The 27,537-nt window shown below is 42.3% G+C and overlaps 1 protein-coding gene across 4 annotated transcripts; it reads left to right on the plus strand.

The window, feature by feature from the left end:
- On the plus strand, positions 1 to 27,537 carry TMEM71 (transmembrane protein 71). 4 transcript variants are annotated; one of them, XM_042254088.2, is made up of 10 exons: positions 1 to 334; positions 1,578 to 1,659; positions 3,078 to 3,138; positions 4,081 to 4,293; positions 6,158 to 6,330; positions 14,360 to 14,545; positions 18,946 to 19,021; positions 22,818 to 22,879; positions 23,004 to 23,064; positions 26,503 to 27,537. In XM_042254088.2, exons 2-10 carry the CDS (start codon positions 1,614 to 1,616, stop codon positions 26,516 to 26,518), a joined length of 894 nt encoding a protein of 297 aa, XP_042110022.1. In that variant the 5' UTR covers positions 1 to 334; positions 1,578 to 1,613; the 3' UTR covers positions 26,519 to 27,537. The 4 variants fall into 4 exon arrangements, with proteins under 4 accessions (XP_042110022.1, XP_012038934.2, XP_042110023.1 ...); XM_012183544.4 differs by having other exon boundaries at positions 1 to 161; XM_042254089.1 differs by having other exon boundaries at positions 1 to 161; positions 4,111 to 4,293.

Raw genomic sequence — 27,537 nt, forward strand, 5'->3', positions numbered from 1 at the left:
GGAGATGCCTGCAGCTATCTATTAGGAGGAGGGAAAGACGGGGTTTCCCTTTCTTAAAAGACTTTTGCACCTGTTGATATGCTGTCATTATTTTCAGCTGAAGACCTGCTAAGTCCTGGATCTCTCTGCTGACTCTCAACCACAGGAAGCATCATATTTCAGTAACTATTTTGTCATTTATCAATTAGAAGAAGAGGTTGGGAACTTTCTTTGGAAGAAAGACAGACACATGGGCAAACTGCTTTTCAGGACAGATGAGTTGCTTTCGTAGAACTGATAGATGGGGTCTGTTTTCTTGAAAAGTCTTAGAGCTGCACCGGAAGTCTTTTTCAATGTAACTAATATTTGATTACCTGTTAGCTAACAGTAGCCTGTTGTATTTCCATTAATAAGATGTAGCAGTAAGACCTTACTTTCTGCTGTGCAACTTGTTGGCTTAGAATTGAACTTGATGATTGGGGGAAACTAACATAGGGTAACTTGGGCTGGACAAAAATGGAAAGGATTAGTGACATACTAATGTACAGTATTGTAGAGCAAACAGTATTATTTTATATTCCAAACCATTGAAATCTATGCGTATGCATTGGTTTAGAGATCTTTCAGGGAATTGCAGAAAGTTCTCCTAATTTCTCTTAAGGTCCCTATAAGGCAGGATCTATATTGTCTGGCAGGTTTTGTGTCTAGTTTATTGAAATAATCAATTTGAATCTATAGAATTATTCGGGTTTGCTTTAATTGTGTGATAGCTACAGAAACAATCCGTTAGTAGTTACCACATTTGAAAAAATGTGGATAGAGATGATGAATCAGAAAAGAATTTTGACTTACCTTACTATGCTGCTAGGATAATAATGTATACAAAATTGAATGATCAGTGGAAAGCAGATCCATACAATGAGTGGTAAGTGATGAAAGTTTACATAATATACACACTTCTATATGTATTTAATTTGTAACTGAGAAAGTAAATTATATGTTCGTAAAAGGTGAGTTTTGAAATCTGCCCAGCAATATACTATTTTTAGTGCAATGCTTCTTATGCTACTTGGAAATGTCCAGGCTGATAGTAACGATAAAGACCACCAGCCCTCTCTGTAGCTACCTGTCAGTGGTTTGAGGTGTTAGGCAAAAGACGGTCCCCAATCTTCTAGCATTGTTTGAACTTGATAATGAGGTTGAAGTGTGTCGGATGATAAAAATACAAATACATCTATTTAGAGAATTATAAAACCATTTTTTTTCGGATTTCTTGACCAAACAATTAATTTTCATTATTTTATTTTGAATACAGGTCAACCTTTGTAAGTTTTGCTTTCCCAAATAAAATGTTATCTTTATTTACAGGAAAAGACTATTTAGATGCACTGAGTGAGACAATGGAAAATGAAATATAAAATCATCGAGGCAGACACAAACTCAGTGGTCCTTCAACTCTGCCTTCAATTCCATTTATCTCTGTATTCTTTCAGTAAACAAATCTGACTAGTGCAATGAGTAGATGCCATCTGTTTTGGCATCATCCTTCTATTTTTAATACATAATCCACCCTTTTTTTCCTTTAATGTCTTGTGCAGAAAATCTGTGAAGTTTGAACAAGCAGCCGTCCCAAGATGTACCAAATATCTCAACTGATGTCAACACCAGTAGCAAGTAAATGTAAGAGAACTGCTCTACGCAATTATCTTTTGAACGATTAGATTCCTTTTAGCAATTTCCCTGCTTTGATTTTGCTGATACTCATACCATTAACCATCTGTCAGTAGCTTGTGCTTCTTAAATGCCAGCGTTCACTTTGGCAATGATTTTGACTTCATTTCTTTCCTTGAGAGAAATGTGATATTTTTCCTTTTAGTAGGAAAAAAAAAATCACTTTTTAAAACATGTCTGTGCATAAACGTGAAAGGAGATTGTTTATCAGCTACTATTAAGATGCAAAACGGTTTGTCTATAAAAAAAATACTGAATGATTTTGATAGCTACTTACAGAAAATATGGGCGTTGTTAAAACGGTAGTGGTTTCAAATTTCTTCCTTCCTCTTGTCATTTGCTTTTTCCCCAAACCCTGCTTCTAACCCTCCCTCACACACCTACAATTTTCTTCTTCAAATCAGCCAACTCAATCTGAAAGTCTAAGCTCCTTTCTTTGTCTTAGATATTAATTATCAGTAATGGAACCAAGTTTCACTGAGGCTGTCTATTATAAGTATTCACACCATTTCTATACAATATAAAATGCTGCAATAGCATTTAGAATATTAATCAACTGCAACTTTTCACAACTGAAATCTGTTGCCAGCCCTTTGGTTAAACTGGAATGAATGAATGCATGCTCTTTTTTAGAAAATTAAGAATATTCACAGGTGTCATACATTGGAAAATCATTTATAGAAAACAGAAATTTTTTTCCTCCAACCTAACAGAAGTGCCTTCAGACGCACTTATGAGAGAGAATCTAGGCAGATGATTGAATTCCTCAAATGACTCAATAAGCTAAACTAACCAGCATGTTGGGTAATTGATTTGGGTTTTCGACAGCTTCCCACAAGACGTTTTCTTCCTCTTTTTCATGAGTCAGTTTGATGCTGATGGTTTATTATTTTTGTTGTTGTTCAGTTGGTAAGTCATGTCTGCCTCTGCAACCTCACAGCCTGTAGGCCCCCAGGCTCCTCTATCCCTGAGATTTTCCAGGCAAGAATACTGGAGTGGGTTACCGTTTCCTTCTCCAGGGGATCGTCTCAACCCAGGGACTGAACCTGGAGTTTCCTGCATTGGCAGGTGGATTCTTTACCGCTGAGTCACTAGCGAAGCCTTGTTTACTATTGCCTCGTCCAAACTAAGGAGTCTCTCAAGGAGTGTTGAAGGAGAGACGAGACAGAATATAGAAACCCCTGGATTAGGTCTTGCTCCGGTAGAGTCCTGAAAATGAGTTATGTTAGTCATGAGTCACTGGAGGGTTGCACCTGCTGAAATCTGCCAAGGCTGGGACATCAGCTAGTCACACCCTCCACTGTGTGCAATCATGCATGTTGATGCAGTGTGATAAATTTGTATTTCTCTCTCATTTGCTTACACAGATTCTTCCCCGTCGGAGAAAGAATGTGCTGTAGAGCCGTCTCCCCCATGTATTCTCCCAAGGTATTCTAGGGGAATTTTCTCATGAAACATCAGTCAGATTTTTTTCTGTATGCAGTATTTTGTTGTATTCTTGACTTGGTGATCCAGCAGCTAAGACTCTGCGCTTCCAATGCAGGGGGCCCAGGTGACATCCATGGTGGGGGAACTAGATACCATATGCCACAACTGAAAGATCCTGCATATGGCAGAAGCCAAAAAAAAAAAAAAAAAACCTCTTAAAAAAATATTTGTGTCTTTATTTGGCTGCATCAGGTCTTAGTCGCAGCTGCCAGATCTTTCCTTGCAGTGGTCAAACTCTCTATTGCAGCACGCAGGCTTAGTTGCTCTGTGTAGCACGTGGGATCTTAGTTCCCCAACCAGGGATGGAACCCATACACCTTGCCTCACAGGCAGATTTTTTTTTTCTTTTTTGCAAAGCAGATTCTTAACCATTGGACCACAGAGAAACCCCCCAAAAGATCTCTTTGACTGCATTTTCTCCTATTAGTGTCTGGTGGCTGTGTAGTTGCAATTTCCCTATTACAGTGACAAGAGTGAGGATGTAGTGGTTGGAGGGCTCTTCAGAGAAAGGGTGGGGCGTGAAAGGTGCTCTGAGCTTCCAGCATCCCAGGTAGGCTGTTTTGCAATTTCTTCCATCCAAAAAAATGGATCATGTCAAGGACGGGGTGGAGGGGGCATCATATGTCAAAGAAACCAATTTGCCCTAAGTTTTCATCAAAGTGTTTAAAACAGAAAGAAGCACTAAACGTGCTGTAGTTCAGTGGTCTCACAGGTGAAGAGGTGAAGCTCAGAAGATTAAGAGAGACACCATCAGAATTGCAAAAGTAGTTGGTCATCAGGAAGGCAAAGAGGTGGTTTTCCTCCACGGTGACTACATGTGTGGTTTGTGTGTGCCTGGATTAACCAGATACAGGCTGAAAGGGCTTAATCGTCCCCCTGTAGCTCTGTCTGTGATTTCCTCAATGGTGACAGTCCCTTTGAGGGTCGCTCCGGAGATCCCCTGATGGGCTCCCCGTTCACCTGTCGACGAAGTCCCAGACTTCTCACCAACGGCTACTACATCTGGACAGAAGACAGTTTTTTCTGCGACGAAGACGGCAACATAACCCTGAGCCCCTCCCAGACCAGGGTTCTCTACAAGGAGAACTTAGTCAGGTAAGTAGACGAGGTTAGGTCAAAGGATCAGCACTCTAGCCCATCTGTCAATTATTCATTCATTCACTCATTGGGTCATTCAACATTGTTTATAAGCAGTCTATTTCTGCTCCAGATCATGGGAGTACATGGGCTCATAAGAAGCAGGGGTGGCTGACACATGAAAATGAACAAAAGTTAAGAACTGGGATGTCCCTGGTGGTCCAGTGATTAAGACTCCATGGCAGGGAGTTCAGGCTTTATCTCTGGCCAGGGAACTAAGATCTTGCGTGCTGTAATATGTGATGAAAAAATAAAGAAAACTTTTGGGGGGGGGATTTAAAGTAATGAAGATGGGCTTCCCTGGTAGCTCAGTGGTAAAGAATCCGCCTGCCAATGCAGGAGACATGGGTTCGAAATCTGATCCCAGGAGATCCCACATGCGACTAGGTTCAAGTGGCACAACTATTAAGCCTGTGCTTAGAGCCTGGGAGCTGCAACTACTGAGCCTATGGGCCCTAGAGGCCATGCTCTGAAACAAGAGAAGCCACCACAATGAGAAGCCCTTGCACAGCAACTAGAAAAATGCCCGCACAGCAATGAAGACCGCACACAACCAAAAATGAATGAATTAATTAAAAGAATGAACTAGTTTTTTTAAAAAAAGCAATAGAACTGCTGGGATAAAAGCCTGGATGGAGGGTAGCAGAAGGGAGAAGGAAGGGAGGCCCATTTTCTTTGGCAGGATAGATTAAAACGAGCTTCCTTGAGAAGAAGATGATTGATTTGATGTTAATTAAGACAGATGTAGGAAAGAGCACTTCCTGAGAGAGGGTACAGTTATGGAGGCCCGAGAGACCCTGATACAGTGTGAGGAATGGCAAGTTGTTTGGAAGAAATACAGCTTCTGGTGGAAAGACTGCTCTCCACGAGAGGAGACTGAACCCAGAAGCAGGGCTGGATGGAGGGGGTTACGTTCCAGCTTGAAGAATCTGGGCTTTATTCTGTAGATTGACAGGAGCCCTTGACAAAGTGTCAGATTCATCCTTAGCATGATAACACTGCTTATAAGGTAGAGGATGGATTGTTGGATTGTTGGGTGTGGGGACACATGGAGAACCAAAATCTTTGGAAATGCAAACCCAATCAGGTCACCACCATCTGCTTCTCCTTGCCATACTTCAGAGCCCTTTATGTTAAATTCTAACTCCTTCACATAACAGTCAAGGTTATTATCGGCCCTCTTTTTACCTAGCATGACTCAATATGAGACTGTTTGTTTGTTTATCCCAGAAAAGCCTTCCTTGTCTCCAGATGAGCAGTACCTCCCCTGGTGCTCTCAGAGCAGCCCTAGTTGACACTGTCAGAACACACATGTACACAGCACCGTCACCAAGGGCAGAAATGATGGAGCCAGACTGCCTGGGTTTGCCTCTCAGCTATGTCAGCTACTAGCTGTATGACTTCAGACAAGTTATTTAACTTCTTTGTGCCTCAGTTTCCTGATCTGAGATATGGGGTAGCAGTAGTACCTACCTCACAGGGCTGTTCCAAGGATAATGTGAGTCACTGGACGTAAATCACTAAGAAAGACACCAAACAAAAGATGAGGTCAGTGAAAGTGTTCGCTATATCTGCATTACTTTTGTCTTTCGACCCGAGGTTTTGTCTCTTATCTCAGTATCCTTGACATTGATGCAAGCACCTGGCACATACAGGAATTTAAGAAACTTCTCTGGAATTAATGGAGGAAAACGATGAAATGAGCTTCATGGACCTAGGCGACAGACACGTGCCCCGTGTGTCTGCCTTCATGGAATTCTCTGCTTTGACCGTGAGTTGACTGCTATTGGTTATTCACCTTACTGCTTTCATTTCTCTCCAGAATATTTAGAAAGAAAAGGAGAATCCGCCGTTCTTTCTCTTCTCTCTTCGACCTCAGCACCTCTGAATCCTGGCTGCATGGGAGCATCTTCGATGATGTTGACTCCTCCCCCAGTGAGGATGTCTGGTTGGAGGGGGTCAGGAGGCTGGAAACAAACCACTGCAAAGAAAATGGTGAGTTTGAACCTCTTTTTTCCATGGTGAGGTAGCATTTCCAAATGGGCAGTAGCAACCACATGGTTCTGGACCAATGTCAAATCCAGAGACAATAGTCATTTTGATATAAAGGATGAGCCACCTTTTAAATAATCACCTAAAGTCCTCTCCACACTACTTATGTGATCCAAATGTATTTATCTGCATCTCATGCAAAATAAGCCTAATTTAAATGTGCAAATTATTAAGCTGATAATACCTGGAACATATCTGCACGTCTCCAATGGATCTTTTCTGTACAGGACGTGGGTAGACAAAGGATACTGGAATCAGAATTCAAGTTTTAGTTTGGGCACACTGTGATAGTTACTTAACTTTGCTAAGTCTCAATTTCCTCATTTTAAAAATAAGATATGTATACATAGTGTAACACATATACATACTCCTATCAAAATTTATGCTATATGTATAATTAGATATATAATATATACATATTATATAGTATACATTATGTGATATTAATATATCTAAATATGTATGTGTAGATACATATATAAATATAGTGATAGGAACTCAAAGCACATCTTTTTTCTGATGGTTATATATTTTTATTTAATCAAGAAAATATAATAAAATGGTTGCATACACATACAAGTATTTTTAATACTAATTCACACCATATACAAAACCCAATCTGGGGTGGATATTAGACCTAAATGCAAAAACAGGGCCTATAAATCTTCTTGAAGAAAACTTAGGAAACTATCATCACAACCTTTCCCAAGCAGACCTTTTTTTGGATAGGACCCAGAAAGCACTAATTAGAAAAGGGGAAAAGAAAAGTAAGATAAAATGATTTGCTGAAGACCCAGTTCAGAAAATGAATACAGACAAAAACCATTTTACACAGCATATTAAAGGGTGGCAATGAATTGATAGAGTAGCATTGACACCTACACACTACCTTGTGTTAAAAAAAATAGGAATGGCTAGTAGGAAGCTGCTGTATAACACAAGGAGCTCAGCTCGCTGCTCTGTGATGATCTAGATAGGGGGAGTGGGGAGGTAAGAGGAAGACTCAGTTCAGTTCAGTCGCTCAGCCGTATCAGACTCTTTGTGACCCCATGAATCGCAACACGCCAGGCCTCCCTGTCCATCACCAACTTCCGGAGTTCACTCAGACTCACATCCATCGAGTCAGTGATGCCATCCAGCCATCTCATCCTCTGTCGTCCCCTTCTCCTCCTGCCCCCAATCCCTCCCAGCATCAGGGTCTTTTCCAATGAGTCAACTCTTCGCACGAGGTGGCCAAAGTACTGAAGTTTCAGCTTTAGCATCATTCCTTCCTAAGAACACCCAGGCCTGATCTCCTTTAGGATGGACTGGTTGGATCTCCTTGCAGTCCAAGGGACTCTCAAGAGTCTTCTTCAACACCACAGTTCAAAAGCATTAATTCTTCAGTGCTCAGCTTTCTTCACAGTCCAACTATCACATCCATACATGACCACAGGAAAAACCATAGCCTTGACTAGACAGACTTTTGTTAGCAAAGTAATATCTCTGCTTTTCAATATGCTGTCTAGGTTGGTCATAACTTTCCTTCCAAGGAGTAAGTGTCTTTTAATTTCATGGCTGCAATCACCATCTGCAGTGATTTTGGAGCTCCCCAAAATAAAGTCTGCCGCTGTTTCCACTGTTTCCCCATCTATTTCCCTTGAAGTGATGGGACCAGATGCCATGATCTTCGTTTTCTGAATGTTGAGCTTTAAGCCAACTTTTTCACTCTCCACTTTCACTTTCATCAAGAGGCTTTTTAGTTCCTCTTCACTTTCTGCCATATGGGTGGTGTCGTCTGCATATCTGAGATTATTGATATTTCTCCCGGCAATCTTGATTCCAGCTTGCGTTTCCTCCAGCCCAGCGTTTCTCATGATGTACTCTGCATAGAAGTTAAATAAGTAGGCTGACAGTATACAGCCTTGACGTACTCCTTTTCCTATTAGGAACCAGTCTGTTCCATGTCCAGTTCTAACTGTTGCCTCCTGACCTGCATACAGATTTCTCAAGAGGCAGGTCACGTGGTCTGAAATTCCCATCTCTTTCAGAATTTTCCACAGTTTATTGAGATCCACACAGTCAAAGGCTTTGGCATAGTCAATAAAGCAGAAGTAGATGTTTTTCTGGAACTCTCTTGCTTTTTCGATGATCCAATGGATGTTGGCAATTTGATATCTGGTTCCTCTGCCTTTTCTAAAACCAGCTTGAACATCTGGAAGTTCATGGTTCACGTATTTCTGAAGCCTGGCTTGGAGAATTTTGAGCATTACTTTGCTAGCATGTGAGATGAGTGCAATTGTGCGGTAGTTTGAGCATTCTTTGCTATTGCCTTTCTTTGGGATTGGAATGAAAACTGACCTTTTCCAGTCCTGTGGCCACTGCTGAGTTTTCCAAATTTGCTGGCATATTGAGTGCAGCACTTTCACAGCATCATCTTTCAGGATTTAAAATAGCTCAACTGAATGCCATCACGTCCACTAACTTTGTTTGTAGTGATGCTTTCTAAGGCCCACTTGACTTCACATTCCAGGATGTCTGGCTCTAGGTGAGTGATCACACCATTGTGATTATCTTGGCTGTGAAGATCTTTTTTGTACAGTTCTTCTGTGTATTCTTGCCATCTCTTCTTAATATCTTCTGCTTCTGTTAGGTCCAGACCATTTCTGTCCTTTATCGAGCCCATCTTTACATGAAATGTTCCCTTGGTATCTCTAATTTTCTTGAAGAGATCTCTAGTCTTTCCCATCCTGTTGTTTTCCTCTATTTCTTTGCATTGATCACTGAGGAGGGCTTTCTTATTGCTCAGAGAAAAGGAATATATGTATACACAGAGCTGATTCACTCTGCTGCACAGCAGTGGGAACACGGAGCCCGAACCACTGGGAGTTACATTACTCTTTTAACAAAGAACAGGCTCAGAGCTTTCCCCTACAAAAGTATTTGGTGCAAATTAAATAAGGTCTCATGTTCATTGTACTTGTTCTTACATTTATTTTTTCTTTAGGACATTTAAATGAGTGTTATAAAGTTTCCTTTAAAGTAAAAGACTAAGGTGAAACAATCTAAGAAAATTTAAAGTGGCTAGGAGTTAAGAAGGCTCTGGGAGGTGGCACAAATCAGGTGAACTCTCCGTGGATGTTTAAAGTTTGGGAATCGCCACTCTAAAGGCATAGTTTCACATATTTGGAAATTCACATGTTGTTTTTCCCATTGCTGCCTCTTCAAAATATGTCCAAACAATCCTAAAGCAATTGGATTGCAGCAGTGCTGCACGTGCATGAGGTATCTTGGTAAAACTCTCATGGTTTCCGAATGTCTTCTAAATATAACAGAATCAACTACCCCCACTCCCAATCAGTAATTAGTCAACCCGGGTGCACATGGGACTTTGAAAGCACTCATCTCTGCTGTCAACTGTAATCAAATCTTCCCCAGACTTCTTGTTTTCTGGATTTACCCAAAGCCCCCTGACTTTTATCAGCAATTCCTTTTTCTCTGGAAACATCGCCGAGTTAGAAGACTCGAGAGAAGAATTCAAAATTAAATTGTTTTGCCGTGTTCTCTCTGGGCAATGGATGCAATCAAAACTTACTTCCTCTGATTTTCTTTGCCTTAATTTTTCAGGCTAAAATGGGCTTTTTTTGTGGTGTTAGTGTTGTTGCCTGTTTTGTTTATCCTCAGCTCACCCCTTCCACAGCTGCATCCAGACACCTTTCCTCATTAGCTGCAATTCATTTTCTAGCTCTGATATTTCGTGGCTGCCCAGATCCAATGCTGCACTTTGGACTGCGTCCTCAGAGTCCATGAGTCATGCTGATAGAGGACCCAGGATCTAGACAGGGAGGACTCATCAGGGCTTCCAGCTCTATTTCTGCCAGTCCCAAGAAAGAAAGACACGATGACCTCAGACAAGGCACCCCCATCTGAGGTCTGCAGTTTTCTCTTGATCTAGTGCCTCCTCCATAAATGTCTTTGATGGCAACATCAGTACATGACTTTGCGTTTCCCACTGTAGCAAATGATAATGCCTATTTTGTATGTAAGGATAGGGAACTTGCTTGGAAGAATTAGATTCATCCTTTTAAAACAAAAGCCAAAAAAAAAAAAAATCAGAAGCCAACCACACAGTTTAAATAAACCAAGAGAAACAGAATGAAATTAATATCTTCAAATATAATCCCAAAGAACTATTTATTGATATGTTCTCTGGATTATGCAGGGCTTCCTTCATAACTGAGATGTAAAGAATCTGCCTACAGTGCAGGAGACCCAGGTTTGATCCCTGGGTTCGGAAGATCCTCTGGGGAAAAAATGGTAACCCACTCCAGTATTCTTGCCTGGAGAATCCCATGGACAGAGGAGCCTGCTGGGCTACAATTCATAGGGTCCCACAGAATCAGATGTGGCTGAGCGACTTTCACTTACTTACTGCATGGTGATTCTTTCATTTATTGTTTTTAACATGTTTTTCTATTTAATTTTGGCTGTGCTGTATCTTTGCTGCTGCACATGGGCTTTCCTCTAGCTGCAGCGAGCTGGGGGCTACTCTAGCGGCAGTGTGTGGCCTTCTCATTGTGGTGACTTCTTCTGTTTCGGAGCACGGGCTCTAGAGTATGAGGGCTTCGGTAGTTATAGCACTCGTGCTCTGTAGTTGCAGCTTCTGGACTCCAGAGCACAGTCTCAATAGTTGTGGCACACTGGCTTAGCTGCTCTGCAGAGTGTGGGATCTTGCCGGGTCAAGGATCAAACCTGTGTCTCCGGCATTGACAGGTGGATTCTTCATCACTGAGCCCCCCCAGGAAAGCCCCTTTCATTTATTATTAAGGTTAGAGGGGTGAAAAAATGTCAGTGAACAGAAGTGTGAACTAGGGGAAAACCATGTCTTTTCAGAGATGAAAATTCTTTGATCATTTTTGTTAAGACTCTTTTGTCTGTAAGAACTTTTTATCTTTTTTTCTCTTTTTAATGCCATCTCTTCTTTTAGAATTTTCTTTTAGAAATTTCTGTGCAATATTTCCAGAATTCTACATGAGATACATTTTTATCTCATCTAACTCTCAGTGGCAAAGCGTAAGTTCAACAGAGCAGCTTTGCGCAATGGTACAGGAATATTTTTTCTGTTGTCGCATCCTCATCACGTCTCCCCAGATCTTAGTTCAACGCCACTCTTGAATACATAATTAGCCACAAAAGGTACCAGTTCCCTCTCACTTCCTTGTGAATATGACCACACAGCTTCCTCTCTTTTTTAAAAACAGCTTTATGGAGATATAGTTGATATATATATATATATATATATATATATATATATATATATATATATATATATATATACTTCCCTGGTGGCTCAGATGGTAAAGAATCTGCTTGCAAAGCAGGAAACCTGCATTTGATCTCTGGGTGGGGAAGATCCCCTGGAGAAGGAATTGGCAACCCACTCCAGTATTGTTGCCTGGAGAATCCCAAGGACTGAGGAGCCTAGAAGGCTACAGTCCACGGGGTTGCAAAGAGTCAACATGACAGAGTGACTAACATGCCACACCACACACATTCTATACAGTTGTGCCAACTGGACATTTACAGGAGGTTTTTAAGGTCAATATTGGCCGTATATGATCTTTACTCAAGATAGCAGAGCCCAGCGTCCCTCCAATACTGCAAGATTCAGAGTAAGAGTAGTCCATGGGGTTGCAAAGAGTCGGACATGACTGAGTGACTAAGCAAGTGCCGTTGCCCAGGAACAGCACAGCACAGTCGATATACACAGATGTTCATCTTTAATATGAACACTGTGATGAGCTCGGATATTTGCAAACTCCCTGTAATATCACCACAGTCAAGGGACAGACATCCAACACCTCCCAGCATTTCTTTGTGTCCCTTTGTGGAGTTTTTTTTGTCTTTTGTAGTTTTGGGTGTTTTTTTGGTCTTTTGTGTGTGTGTGTGTGTGTGTGTGTGTGTGTGTGTGTGTGTGTGCTAAGAAAAAAAAAAATCTACCTTCTCAACACATTTTGAAGTACATAAAATACCACATTGATATCTATAGCCACATGTGTAGCAGAGCTCTAGAACTTATTCATCTAGCATCACTGAAACCTTATATCTGTTGAACAATTCCCCTTAGCCCCCTCCCCCCTCCCCCCCAGCAGCCACCCTTTTATTCTCTGCTTCTCTGATTTTGACTATTTTAGATACCTCGTGTATAAGTGTAATCAGTGGTATTTGTCTTTCTACGACTGGCTTATTTCATTTAGCTGAACCTCCTAGTTCATCCGTGATGGTGCAAATGGCAAGAATTTCTTTATTCATTTGCCTATTGATGAACACGGGTTCTTTCCGAATCTTAGCCATTGTGTTTAGTGCTGCAGTAAACAAGGTCCAGGACCTCCTCTGCAGCCTGGGCATTACTGGATGCTCAGCATGGTTCATTTCCTACCATTTCCTTTTTCTATGACAAGCAGCAAAGATGCTTCTGCAGACTGCTTTATCAGAGGCAGCAAGTTGTGGGCGGGAGGGTAGGAAGGAGCCTGCAGGGTTGACAGGAATTCCCGTGTCCAAAAGCATCAGTTCATTGGTTCAGTATCCAGGCCTGTCCTGTGTATTAAATATGGTTTCACAACATCCCTGGGCTTTATTCCTTTAGATACTAGTGGCACCCTATCCCTTCTCCCCTGCTGAAGTTGTGACCATCCAAAATGACTCCAGACATTGTCAGATGTCCTCTGGGAAGAGAAATGTGCTTCTGGTTAAGAAGCACTGCTGTATGAGGACCCCAAGAGTCTCTTGGAGCTCCACAGTCACTCCCAGCTTCCAGAACAGGGCTGGGACTCTCTCCACCACTCACTGCTGAGTGAGCACCTCAACACACAAAGCACCTCACAGTACTCCCATCCTCCAAGTTGCCCACAGGACAAATCTGAGCTCCTGAGTGAGCATGACCCATGAGGCCCTTCATGATTTTGATCACCACTTAGTAATCCCAAGTAACTCAGCTGATAAAGAATCCGCCTGCAATGCAGGAGACTCCAGTTTGATTCCTGGGTTGGGAAGATCCTCTGGAGATGGGATAGGCTTCCCACTCCAGTATTCTTGCCTGGAGAATCCCCATGGACCGAAGAGCCTGGCGGGCTACAGTTCATGGGGTTGCCAAGAGTTGAACATGACTGAGCTACTAAGCACAGCACTAGCAATCCAGCCAGAACCATCTTCCAGGACTGCTCACACTCAGGGGCTCCTGTCTGGCCCCATAGGAAGGCTCGTTCTTCTAGGAGCCCGCCACAGTCTGTCCGGGGCAGATGTCTTTCTTTCTTCTTTCCCTTCTTTCTCCCCCTCCCCCTCCTCCCCCTCCCCCCCTCCCCTCGCCCTCTGTCTGTCTGTCTCTTCCTGGCCTTTGCTCTTCCTTCTGTCTTTCTGCAAGTCCTCCTCCTAGGCCTTCAGGTTTCTGCTCAAGTACTCAGACACTCCCTCCCAGGCTCCATCTGGACACCTTCTGCCAGGTTTCCGTGCAGTGATGACCTCTTTGCCTCCTGACTGTGGGCCGGTGCGCCTGTCCCTCCCCAGCCACGGATGGCGCACAGCACTGTCTACTCTGACTTCTGATGCCCAGCCTCCCGAACTGCGTCACGTAAGCAGTTATACAATAATTCTGCATTGAACGACTCCATGGATCCGCCTGCCCGAGGCCCGTGAAGCTTTGGCCTTCCCCTCAACGCTGGCTCCCCTTCCCAAATGTCTCGGGCTTGGCGCCTTCTCAGGGGGCTCAGTCACCCGTAGGCTGCCTCCGGCTCTCCTCTCTGCTGTCATTTCCCCTTCGTCACTTTATGCTCCATGGAAATAGAGGTTAGGAAAAAATGTTTCTGCTCGTTCAGTTCCAATTCTCTGTGCTTCTTGAGACTATTGCTATGATCATTAGAGTCACGGAAATCACACACACACACACACACACACACACACACACACACACACACACTGAACCTCTCTGCTCTTCCAGGAGGTGATTTTGACTGTTCTCTGACTGATGACTGGGAGTCACAGAAGCTGAATGCAGAGTCTGTGAAAGCCTCCTTTTCTGGCCCCGTTGCCTCTCAGAGACCCAGAGAAAACTCCTACGGCTTGTCTCCTCAGTCCCAGTGGACAGCTTCTGAACATTTCCAGGAAGATGCATTGGATCATCCAAGTGAGTTTTTTTAAACCTTTGCTGCACCCACATAAGTCCTCCTTTCAGGGCCTGGAAGTGACTAACGTCCCCTTAGGTGCTGGCATCAGCCTGCAACCAGGTGATGCATCCACAGAGGAGGTGACTGACCTGGAGGAGTCATCGGGGAGGCACTAGAAGAACTGGATTTGCGGTGTTTTCTTTGTTTTTAAAAAACCCTGAAGACATTTGGGAAAATACTAAGCGTGACTAAAGCTGAGTCGTGCTCATACATAGGTATCTGTGATCATCGTCTTCATATCTAGCTGTGTGTTTGATATATTCTAGAAGAAGAAAATAAACAAGAGAAAGAACATTCTTTCATGCTATGCCCCTGGCAAGGAAAGTCAAAAGATATCAAGGCCTTGATGCTTGCTGTCAGTAGTAAATCTGAAATAAATTCAGCAAGCATCTCCCTTAATCTCTATGCTAATATCTGGTGGAACAGGTTTGCACACAGTGTTGCCTCAAGGCGCTGTCTTGTCCCCAGCTTGACAAGTTTCAAAGCCCAGTTCCCACTTCAGTTTACAGAACTCTCCAAAATGTCGCATTTTCATCTGTAAAGGGAGATAATCATAATTCCTACCCTGTATCGATAAATGATTGAAATAATCCTCAACAAGCACTTAGCATCATGTGCCATGTATACCAAGCGCTCCAAAAATGTGATGTTACGATTACCTAAGATGGAAGGTTAAACGAAAAAATAATGTCTCCTCTTTCTTCGCCTTCCTCAAATCCTGAATATTTATCTCACTGACCAGTTCTACTCCCAAAGACCAACATGCCCTGCTTCATTTTGTTCCCAGTGCAGCTATTAGATAGGTGTTAAGGATTTTTTTTTATTCCCTTTCCAGGGGTCAGGATGACCGGGACAGCAGTGTTTATTGTTTAGACAGTTTCCAGCTGACAGTTTCATGTCCCGCCTCCTCCAGGGAGTCCACCCTGTTTTCTGGGGAAGCGGTCTTCAGCGACCCCTTTTTGTATTCCTCCAGCTCTCAGGACTCCCCTCTCTCTTGCCCATTTCTTGTGCTGTTCTTGAATGTTTACTTTTGTATCTCCCCCATCAGGCCGTCAACTCTTTCACGATGGTGGTGACCATACTTTAGGCATCTGTAGAGTCCCAACTGCCTATGTAGTGCCTGGCACAGAGCAGGGGCTCCAAGATAGTGGTGGACTAGTTAAATGATCTGTCTCCATTTTACAGAATAGAATACTCAAGTTCCAGTAGGCCAAGCCAGCCTTTGTAGAAATTCTTTGTTGTGTCTGGAATGTCTCTCAAGGGCTATATACCTGGGAGACCCCTGCTGCTGCTGCTGCTGCTGCTAAGTCACTTCAGTCGTGTCCGACTCTGTGCAACCCCATAAACGGCAGCCCACCAGGCTCCCCTGTCCCTGAGATTCTCCAGGCAAGAACACTGGAGTGGGTTGCCATTTCCTTCTCCAGTGCATGAAAGTGAAAAGTGAAATAGAATTTGCTCAGTCGTGTCCGACTCTTTGCGACCCCGTGGACTGCAGCCTACCAGGCTCCTCTGTCCATGGGATTTGCCAGGCAAGAGTACTGGAGTGGGGTGCCACTGCCTTCTCCAGGAAGACCCCTACTCTTCTTTTAAGGTCCTGTTAGAGGAGATCACCTCTGCGGGGTCTTCTCTGCCCTATGCTGGTGGGTGGAGGTAGCACTTGGCTTCCCCAAGATGCCATAGTGCCCGGCACCACGTATCTCTCTCTTGGCGTCATCTTCCTTTGCTTCACTTGGCTATAAAGCCCTGAGGGGATGAGGTCTCCATCTGATGATGTTTCATCTCCTTCATGTAGGTTTTGAGTGTGCAGACTGTTTGAGGTACTGATCCATATGCTAAAGGTATAAGTGTGCCTGGCATCATTTTATCAGTCAGGGCTTTTTGAGTTCCAGCGGAGGAGAACCCAACTCAAAATGTCATTGAATGCATTGGTTCATATTAATAAACATTCCAGGCAAAGATTCCAGGTCTCTGTCGGTCTCTTCAAGTCTCTTTTCCTCTGTCCACTTTACTTTTTGAAATGCGCTTTATTACTCCAAGGTAGTTCTGCTGGCTCTGTGCCTGCAGCTTCCCCTTTTCAAAGCCAGCAGAAACAGACTCTAGACTTAGGAGAAGAGGGCCGGTTACCTTGGTTCTGGAAGGGTCCCAATTACACAACAAAACCTATCCCTTTGTCAGTAAGTATATGAAGATCCAGGGGCTTGCCAGGTGATGCTAGTGATAAAAACCTGCCTGCCAGTGCAGGAGATGTAAGAGGCGTGGACTAGATCCCTGGGTTGGGAAGACCCCGTGGAGGAGGGCATGGCAACCCACTCCAGTATTCTTGCCTGGAGAATCCCGTGGACAGAGGAGCCTTGCAGGCCTATGGTCTAGAGGGCTGCAAAGAGTCAGACATGACTGAAGTGACATAGCACACATGCCTGCATGTAAAGCTCCAAGTGGATTGGAGCGCATCAAAGGCTGGAGGGAAATCAGATGGTCCACTGGAACCACTCACTAGGAGGATGGGAGAGGGGACTTCTCAAGGAAAATATGGGCACTGCTGCTAAAGAACAGCAAATAGATGCCAGCTATTGTCAACAGTCTGATGGGGAAACATAGAGAAAGAAAACAATAATTTTAATTCAGTGTGGAAATTTTGTTGATGGAGACATGCATGAAGTATAATGGGATTTCAAAGACAGAGCAGCTAAGGGCCAAGGGGGAGGTGAAGACATCCAAGAAGACTTCCTGAAGGAGTTTGCGCTTGAGCCAAGCCAAAATTAATGCTAAGTGAATGGCTACTGATTGAATGAATCAATGAACACCTTGTCCACAATCACAACGCATGTCTTTATAGAACTTGAATTTAAACCCAGTCTTCCTTCCGTATTCAAGTCTAGGGATCTTTGCAGTTTGTCAACCTACACTTATTTCTGGGAGAAAGAATGTTTTCAAATTCCACATGAAATCAGAGGAGGCTAAGAATAGAAACACACTTTAGAAGGATGGTTGAGTGTTCGATTGAACCCACAATAACTTATTTAAATCTCTGTATATATTAATAGGAAATACTGTATATGTGCAGTGATGTCATTCACAACTGCTCTATTTTGCATTTGCCCATCTTCAATGTTTCGCCCATATTATGGACTAAGTAGGTTCTTGTTAGCTGACTCAATCTCAATTCAGAACGCAAATAGCAAAAATAAATACATGCAGAGCTCAAAGTCCTTACAAGTTTTAAACAATTTGCAAAATTGAGCTTTTGAAGCATTTGGCAAAAATGAAGCTGAGATCTGTTCTATTTTCCTTTAGATCTTTACGTGGTCATCCTTAGAGCAGCTCTGATTCCTTTCAGGTGGTTAAAATAAGACTCAGAGTCACAGTTGGTTTAACTCTTCCTTTTTATAACTGCTGGATGATTTGCAGTCCTTTCCACCATGGCTCAGTAGCGCTGAAGTATTTTAAGATAGCGAAGAGTTTTGCAAGGACAAATAGTTCAGGCTATTTATTCTCTTTTTTAGCCCTTTAGAGACTCCCAGTATGCCAAGTTGCCATTCTTTTACCCACCCTATTTCAGACAAAACATGATGTTCTGGGTAGACGTGGTTTTTCAATCTTGGCTCTGGCAGCACATAGCTTCATGACCTTGGATGAATTTCATCACTTGAAATTTGGTCTTCTCATTTGCAGAACTGTGATCATGGTTCCTGCCTCCCAGTCTGGTCATGCTGATGAAATGAACTGATGTATGAAAGCCCTTTGTGAGTTATAAGGCACTCTACAAAATTTAAACTTTAATATTATAATCATCATCCCAGTTAGATTTCTGACATTAGCATCAATTCTACAAAGCCTTTTCCAACATTGAGGTAAAAGGCAAGCTCCAAACTGTCTGTGTAGTACAATCGCTTATGTTTTAAGTGTTAGGAAAAAACTGATAATTTTCAGAAAATTTCTAATGAATGGCCCTAGACAGCATTTGATAATTTGATCTTATTGCCATGCTGTGCCATGTCACTTCAAGGGTATCCAACTCTTTGTGGCCCTGTGGACTGTAGCCTGCCAGGCTCCTCTGTCCATGGGATTCTCCAGGCAAGAATACTGGAGTGGGTTGCCATGCCCTTCTCCAGGGGATCTTCCCAAACCAAGGTTCAAACCCACGTCTCCTACTGCTCCCACATTGTATGCAGATTCTTTTCTGCTGAGCCACCAGGGAAGCTCTTAATCATATTACTTAGGACAAATTTCTTGAACTGACATACATTTAAAAACCATTTTTTTTGGTGTATCAAAAAAAGTTTTAGTATGATTTTGTTGTTCCAAGACTATTTAATCAACAATGATTTCTAATTCATATATTTTTTATTTTTCCTGTTAGAAACCAGTTTGTTACGAGAGGTCTCCTTTCAAGCAATTCTGCTTGCTGCATGCTTAATCATTTCTGCCTGTGCAAGGTAATTTAGCTTTTTATGTTCATGCAGTGGTGTTTCATAATTAATGAAGCTGTAATTGATTGATGATTTCCTTGCCTTATTCCACAAAGTGTTTTAGGTAGCTCTGTGGTTAAGATTTGTCCATTTTTCTGTCCATTGGCTTTTTATCTACTACCTCCCTCCTCCCATTATCTCACAAAATGTACCAAAGGCAGTGGATCTTGCTGCCTTGCACTGATACATTATCAATGCTTGTACCATGCATTATCCTTTGTTTAAATCCTCAGTGACTCCCTGTTACAGATACAATCTAAGTAACCCTACATGGAGTTCAAGGGCATATGCCATCCCCACCAGGGCACTTGGAGTTCCCACTGGGACTGTATCTTTCCCGGTATATTTTCATAACTTCACATAAAATGTCTTCTCAGCTTCTCAGAGGACGTAATGCACTTGGCTGGTCATAGGCATGTTTCTGTCCCTCTGTCCAGCGTGTCCTTCTTATTCTTTTCTTACCCAAGTCTCCAGGGCAGTCATCAAGTCCCTTCTGTGCTAAGCCCACTTGGGCCTCAAGGCCTTTGCACTTGCTATTTATTCTGCCTACTACAGTCTTTTTTCCCTGGAGAAACAATAACTTGTGCCCTTACTTCTTTCTGGTTATCTGTTCAAATGTCACATCGGCAGAGAGTCCTTCCCTCACAACCGCATTTAGGCAGAATACCATTCTCTATCACGCACATCTCACTTGGCTTTTCTCCAGAGCACTTATCACGACCTGACCTAGCCTATGTTCGCGTGTTTAAAAGTTAATGCTCTATCTCTCCCTACAAAATTGTAAGTTCCTTGAGAACACAGATACTGTGCTAGGGCCTCATCGATATTTGTTGAGCCAATGAAACAGGAATGCAAGATACATCTTGGGGTCTTGTGGTCCTTGTACTCCGGTTAGTATGTGCTGCTTCTCCTCGAGTCCTTCCTCTTGATGGTCAAGTGCCTCGCATCACTTGGGAGAGTTGTATTTTTAAATACGAAGTCCTGGATCCCATCCCTGGAGATACCAATTTAGATCTAGTGAGAATCCGTACTTTAAAACAGCTTCCCAGATAATTATGAGGTTTGGAGAGTATTTTTAGATCATAATGGGACCAAACGAACAAAAAGGGGTGGGGGCCAGTGCTGTAGTTAAAAATAAAGTTGCAGAATTCTGTATTATATATCCCAAGTCAGGGGACTCACGATGTACATTAGCATAATAAAGGCTCAGTGAAATAACATGGTGAAGAAACCTGTTCAGCTTTGCTTAACTTAGCTTTTCCCAAACTTAGCTGTTCATGGAGACTTTTCTTTATTTCACAGGACTATTAATGGAATGTTCCTCTCAGGTTAATTCATGTAGAAACTTCCTCCTTAAGAGGAAAACTTGACTCCTTTGGGAACTTGATTCCAAAGAGTAGCATTTAGATAGAGGAGGAAAAGGAAACTTGACAGCTGAGAAGCCTGACAAACACTACCTTGTTACGGTAAGAATAGCGTTTCACCTCTCAGTTCAGTTCAGTTCAGTCGCTCAGTCATGTCCCACTCTTTGCGACCCCATGAATCGCAGCACGCCAGGCCTCCCTGTCCATCACCATCTCCCGAAGGTCACTCAGACTCACGTCCATTGAGTCAGTGATGCCATCCAGCCATCTCATCCTCTGTCGTCCCCTTCTCCTCCTGCCCCCAATCCCTCCCAGCATCAGAGTCTTTTCCAATGAGTCAATTCTTCGCATGAGGTGGCCAGAGTACTGGAGTTTCAGCTTTAGCATCATTCCTTCCAAAGAAATCCCAGGGCTGATCTCCTTCAGAATGGACTGGTTGGATCTCCTTGCAGTCCAAGGGACTCTCAAGAGTCTTCTCCAACACCACAGCTCAAAAGCATCAATTCTTTGGTGCTCAGCCTTCTTCACAGTCCAACTCTCACATCCATACATGACCACAGGAAAAACCATAGCCTTGACTAGATGGACCTTTGTTGGCAAAGTAATGTCTCTGCTTTTCAATATGCTGTCTAGGTTGATCATAACTTTCCTTCCAAGGAGTAAGCGTCTTTTAATTTCATGGCTCAGTCACCATCTGCAGTTATTTTGGAGCCCCCAAAAATAAAGTCAGCCACTGTTTCCCCATCTATTTGCCATGAAGTGATGGGACCGGATGCCATGATCTTCGTTTTCTGAATGTTGAGCTTTAAGCCAACTTTTTCACTGTCCTCTTTCACTTTCATCAAAAGGCTTTTTAGTTCCTCTTCACTTTCTGCCATAAGGGTGGTATCACCTGCATATCTGAGGTTATTGATATTCCTCTCGGCAATCTTGATTCCAGCTTGTGCTTCCTCTAGCCCAGCGTTTCTCATGATGTACTCTGCATAGAAGTTAAATAAGCAGGGTGACAATATACAGCCTTGACGTACTCCTTTTCCTATTTGGAACCAGTCTGTTGTTCCATGTCCAGTTCTAACTGTTGCTTCCTGATCTGCATATAGGTTTTCTCAAGAGGCAAGTCAGGTGGTCTGGTATTCCCATCTCTTTCAGAATTTTCCACAGTTTATTGTGATCCACACAGTCAAAGGCTTTGGCATAGACAATAAAGCAGAAATAGATGTTTTTCTGGAACTCTCTTGCTTTTTCGATGATCCAGTGGATGTTGGCAATTTGATCTCTGGTTCCTCTGCCTTTTCTAAAACCAGCTTGAACATCTGGAAGTTCACGGTTCACATATTGCTGAAGCCCGGCTTGGAGAATTTTGAGCATTACTTTACTAGCATGTGAGATGAGTGCAATTGTGTGGTAGTTTGAGCATTCTTTTGCATTGCCTTTCTTTGGGATTGGAATGAAAACTGACGTTTTCCAGTCCTGCGGCCACTGCTGAGTTTTCCAAATTTGCTAGCATATTGAGTGCAGCACTTTCACAGCATCATCTTTCAGGATTTGAAACAGCTCAACTGGAATTCCATCACCTCCACTAGCTTTGTTCGTCGTGATGCTTTCTAAGGCCCATTTGACTTCACATTCCAGGAGCATACAAATTTTTCCTTTGTTTTTTTCTAGAAGTTTCACACTTTGTGGCTTACGTTTCAGTCTATGACTCATTTTGAGTTGAGCTTTACGTTAAGATGTGATGCCTATGTGGAGTTTCATGCTTCTGCACGTCTAAACAACTCAACAGCGTTTGTTGAAAAGAGTCTCCTTTCTCCATTGCCTTGCTTTTGCACTTCTGTTAAAAATCACTCAACTTGGGCTTCTCTGGTGGTTTGGTGGTAAAGAAGCCACCTGCCAATGCAAGAAACACAAGTTTCATCCCTGGTCCAAGAAGGTCCCACATGCCTCGGAGCAACTAAGCCCCTGGGCCACAGCTACTCAGTGAGCCGAGGAACCGCAACTCTTGAGCCCATGTGCTACAACTCCCGAAGCCCCCGCACACTAGAGCCCATGCTCCACAGCAAGAAACCTACAGCCCTGAGAAACCCACAAACCACGAGGAAGAGCAGACCCCATTCACCACAACTAGGGAAAAACACACAGGGCAATGAAGACCCAACAGCCAAAAATAGATACATAAAATTTTTAAACATTAAAAAACAATCACTTAACTTGTATCTATTTCTGGGCTTTCTCTTCTTTTCCATTTGGCTATATTTCTACCCTTTTTCCAATACTGCACTGTTTCAGTTACTGTCATTCTATAGTATAAATTCATTCATCTATAGCGAGTCTAAAAGAACATCTCATGTGTTGGAAATATACAATCAGTTTGCTAAGCCTGAGCAATCCTGCTGTTTCAGGTGGTTTCTGGGAGGAATCATAGCCAGTGTCTTCTCCTGTTCCTTGGTGATAATCATTGCTTGTAAGTAACTATTTCCCACATTACTGCTCTGATTCCCGTATTTTATTCCAGTTTGAGGCATTTAAAAATATTTTCTTAAAATTGAAAAAAGAATAAAAAAAATATTTTCTCTTTCTCTTCCGAGATGTTGTCAAGTCATCCTTTTTCAGCCTTGCCAAATATTTCAAAGCCACCACCTGCACTTGGTAAGTATTTCTTGTGTTATCCTTGTTTGTACAAAGATAACCATAATCTGACATCTGAGAAAGCTTTCTGCTGAGCAATGGACGGCAATGACTACATGCAGGAAAGGTCCTGACTCTTTGTCCTGAAGAATAATTTCTATTACCAACCTGTCTCCTAAATACTTATACCAAAATAGACAGAATTAATTTTTAAGGCAGCAAAACTTAGGAAATAATATGAGTTTTAAAATTTTTAAGTAGTCTTTGAAGGGATTTTATAGATTATATAGCACTGCACTTCATAAACACCTCATATTAAAAGGGCTTTATCTTAAAGTTTCCTAAAGAGCTGGCAAACTGCCCATGAAATGATCTCAGTTACAAACTGATTTCTCCACCATCTCTCACCCACTTAATGATCCCCCTGTATGCTGACTGCATGGTTCAGCATATTTCAAAAGGTTACTGGGGTCTGGGTGAGATGCTCACAGAATCTCAAACAGTCTGCAAAGCGCCCTCCCCTTGCAAGACGGATTGTCTTAATTACCTTCACTTCAATATGGCTCTCAGAGGCAAAGTCCCAGAGCTTGGAGGCTGAGGTCTGTAATTCAAATTAGTTTACTGGCCTTCGCTCTTGACACTCTGTTGCCCTATTTATGAAATCCTTGTATTTAACTCTGAAATCACAGCAGGGCTTACGAAGATTTATTTTATTTTGAACTCCAGCCAATATAGATTTACTGACACCCTAAGCAATGTTTTCCTTCATTTCCTGGCATTCCAGGTTTCTAGGGACAGGTATTGGTAGAGCTAAGTTTTATCTAACCTGGTAGGTAGAAAATTGAGTCCTGAGGTCACCAGAGAAATCCTTATTCTTTAGCCCTTGTAAATTAATGTTGTTGTTGTTCAGTCACTAAGTTGTGTTTGACTCTCTGCAATCCCATGGACTGAAGCACACAGGGCTCCTCTGTCCTCCACTATCTCCCAGAGTTGGCTCAAATTCATTAAATTAGTGACATTTGTTTGAAATCCTCCTAAGAGGGACTTACCTGGTGGTCCAGTTGGGGAAATAAGGTCCCACATGCCACATGGCATGGGCAAAAATTTTTAAAAAGTAAAATAAAATAAAACCTTCCTGAGATGCCCAATTTTCTCCCTCTAGCTGTGGGGCTGCACACAGGCCTGTCTCACACGAGGTTAACTGTAGACGTATGTGGGTGCTCAGCTTTTGGTGCAGGCTGGACTGGACTAACATATAATGTCTGAACAAAAGACTCAATGGCAGAGTTGTTTTGTAACCCAGCTCACAGAAATGTCAGGTGGTGTACATTGTATAAATCCATTTTCTTTGGGTTTCAAGATGAATGTGTACAATTAATCAGAACAAGTATCATCTTGTTAGAAAGCTCTGTAATGAGGGCAGAGTTTCTCAAAGCACAGCACTGGGGACATCTGCTCTAGAATCAACTGGGTAATTTATTTGAAACCAGTTGTATGGATTCCAATTCCAGACTTCTGAATCCAGGTTTGTGGGGGAGGGGCTCTTTATTTTTAATCACCTCTTCAGATAATTCTTTGCACATTAACTAAGAAAGTCTTGGAAAGATGGTCTGTAAAAACCTTTATCCCTTGATTTCTGAAATGGCATTGCTTAACCTAACAGTATCTTCATTTAGAACTCACAATGTGTTCTGCGCTGTGCTGGGTGTCCAGTAATACTCAGCAGATGTTTACCGAGGCTCTGCCAAGGGTCAGACACCATTGTTGGGTGCCAGGGTTATGATGCCAAGGCCTCAAGATTTGAGTCTAATTAGAAGGACTTGTGAAGGGGGAGATGAAGTTGTGTTTTTAAGTCAATAAGTGCAAGTATAGAGTTAGCACAGAGGCTGTGGGACCACCAGGGGCGATGTTTGGCCAGACCAGGAGAGATGACGACGAGGGTGGGCAGGGAAGGCTGGCTGATCAGCCAGTGTCTGAGCTGCAGGGGTTACATCATCTATTGCTTTAAGGGCGTCGCCCACTGTTCTGTGCTCCTCCTAAAAGAAATTATATCAAGACCAGGATGATGTTTCCGTTTTAAACACTCTCATCTATATTCTCATTTATGGAACAAGATCACTTCTTTGAGTACTTGTATACATACTTCAACTTGTTTTTCTCTCATTCCCTCTCTGGTTTTTTTTTTTCTTTTTTCACCCTGTTTCCCACCCTTCCGACCTCATATACACACACTCTTGCAGTCAAGATCTGAAAACAAGGACTATTGACTTCATTTCCATATCTGATGCCTTGAAAAGAGTAGGTACTGTACTCCATAAATATTCATTGAATGTATTTGCTGCATCATTTCTTAAAGTACTTCCTTTAGAGCCAAGAGCTCTGAGCCTGTACGTTAAAGATTTTGCAGCTCTCTTCCTCACATATAAACATATCCAGAAACCAGTCAAAGACATGATTATTAGCATCAAGAGTCAATAAGTCTCCTCTAAGAACCAAGGATGAGAATCTAAGGGAGATGAGGACAAGTGCTGTACTTGGTTCAACATTGCGGAGCAGCCCGTCCATACCTGTCCTGCACCGCACATAGTTAGATAGCGTGCCTGTTTTTTTTTTTTTTTTAACATTTTATACTTCTCAAGTCACATCTCTTTTCATAACATTATACAGTTCTTACTCAACTGCCTTCTTGGTTAAATTTAAAGTCTTCGAGTTTGGGGACTGTCTGTACTGCTCATCATTGGCTCAAAGTCCCCTTTTCAATGAAGATCATCAGAGGTACCCCATGTCACCAAAACCAAGTTAGCATCAGATGGGTCCATTTTGCATTCATGACATCATAGCAGCAAAATGGGTAACATCTCTTTTCCTACATTCCCATGCAGGAATGGATGTTTATATAGTTGGTGAATGAGTGAATCAATTTTGTTGTTGTTTAGTTGCTAAGTTCTTTGCGACCCCATGGATTGCAGCTCACCAGGCTCCTCTGTCCATGGGATTCTCCAGGCAAGACTACTGGAGTGGGTTGCCATTTCCTCCTCCAGGGGATCTTCCCCACCCAGGGATAGAACCCACATCTCCTGCATTGGCAGGGGGACTCTACCACTGAGCTACGTGGGAAGCCTTGAATCAATTTTAGGGAGTAGAAATACGGGGAAAACTCACTTGTTACTCTGTAGGGATTTCTATCCTAGAAGGGGTGGGGAGAAAAGAAGGACAATATAAAATAGTAGTTAACTAAGTACCAAGCTGGGTTTAGGGACAAAAGGCTCTGTAGCCTGTCCCAGGAAAGAGAGAGAACTGAGAACTGGGAGTAGGAAGGAAAGACCTGGGGCTCCCCCGTCCTAGTTCTGATTATTTAAGGTAGTTCCACACACTCACTCATGCAGTAATTCAAGTAGATATTGCATTTCTTGTGTATGTGGATAAATGATGGATTTCTTTTCTCCTTTCTCTGATCAGGTTTGCCAAAATCTGACAACCATTCATGAGGGCCTCTGATGAATGTCTTCCATCTGAACATCCAGAAATTGTCTGATTTGTGGTCTGCTTGGAATCAACTGTTTGTTGGAGAGAGTGCACAATTGGATAATTGAGGGAAAAAAAGGATTTTTATTTTGTTATGTCGGTTTTTTCAAAAAATCTATTTTGCCCTCACAATGATAGTATGCTCATGAAAATAATATTAATTTGTCTTTCCTTTGCAAACACTAGCAGTTGGAAGGGAAAGGACTGGGAAATGTGACAAAGAACAAACCACTTGGATGAATGGTCTCCTGTTATACCTTATACCTTAAGGCAATGGTTCTCAAACAGTAGTTTTTGTTAGAGAAGTCTATGAGGAGCTTATAGCAATGCAGGTTCCTGGGCCTGCCTGTCTATACCTATCCTTTGATGAACTGCTGCAGTTGAACAAAGAAAAGGAATTTACATAATCAACACTGACTCAAAAGTAAATAAATGTGGTCTACATAAAATACAATGTAGAAAAAGTTAGCAGTTCTCCCCAAGGAAACCTTGTAATTGAAGGTGGTGACCGTAGATAATGGTTGATGGAAAACAGGCAGGAGAGAGCCATTTTTTAGACAGTTCTTTTGAACCAATTTCTTTACCAAGTTTTCAATCATCTTGGGACTCATGACTACTTTTCACTCAAATTTAAATTCAAGCAAAGATACAACAACAACAAAATCCTTTAGGGGCAAAATAAAGGCAAAACACCATAGTGCTTTAAAATATGTAAAAAATGGTATGGTTACACATGCATTATAGGAGATGTTCCCTCTCCATTCCTCTTGCTTCATATATATTCCCAAAGCAAACGTGGCCTGCAATTCAGATTTACTTTGTATGGTATTCTTTAACTAGAAATTTGTATGGAGAAAATTGCCTGTGTTTAAAATGGTCAAAATATCACTTTTTCTATTGATTGTACTTAATGCATTTTTTTGTTGTTGAAAAAGTATTATACTAATAAATAAAAGGAGTCATCACTGA

The sequence above is a fragment of the Ovis aries genome, chromosome 9 (assembly GCF_016772045.2).
Source record: "Ovis aries strain OAR_USU_Benz2616 breed Rambouillet chromosome 9, ARS-UI_Ramb_v3.0, whole genome shotgun sequence".
NCBI classification, from domain to species: Eukaryota; Metazoa; Chordata; class Mammalia; order Artiodactyla; family Bovidae; genus Ovis; species Ovis aries.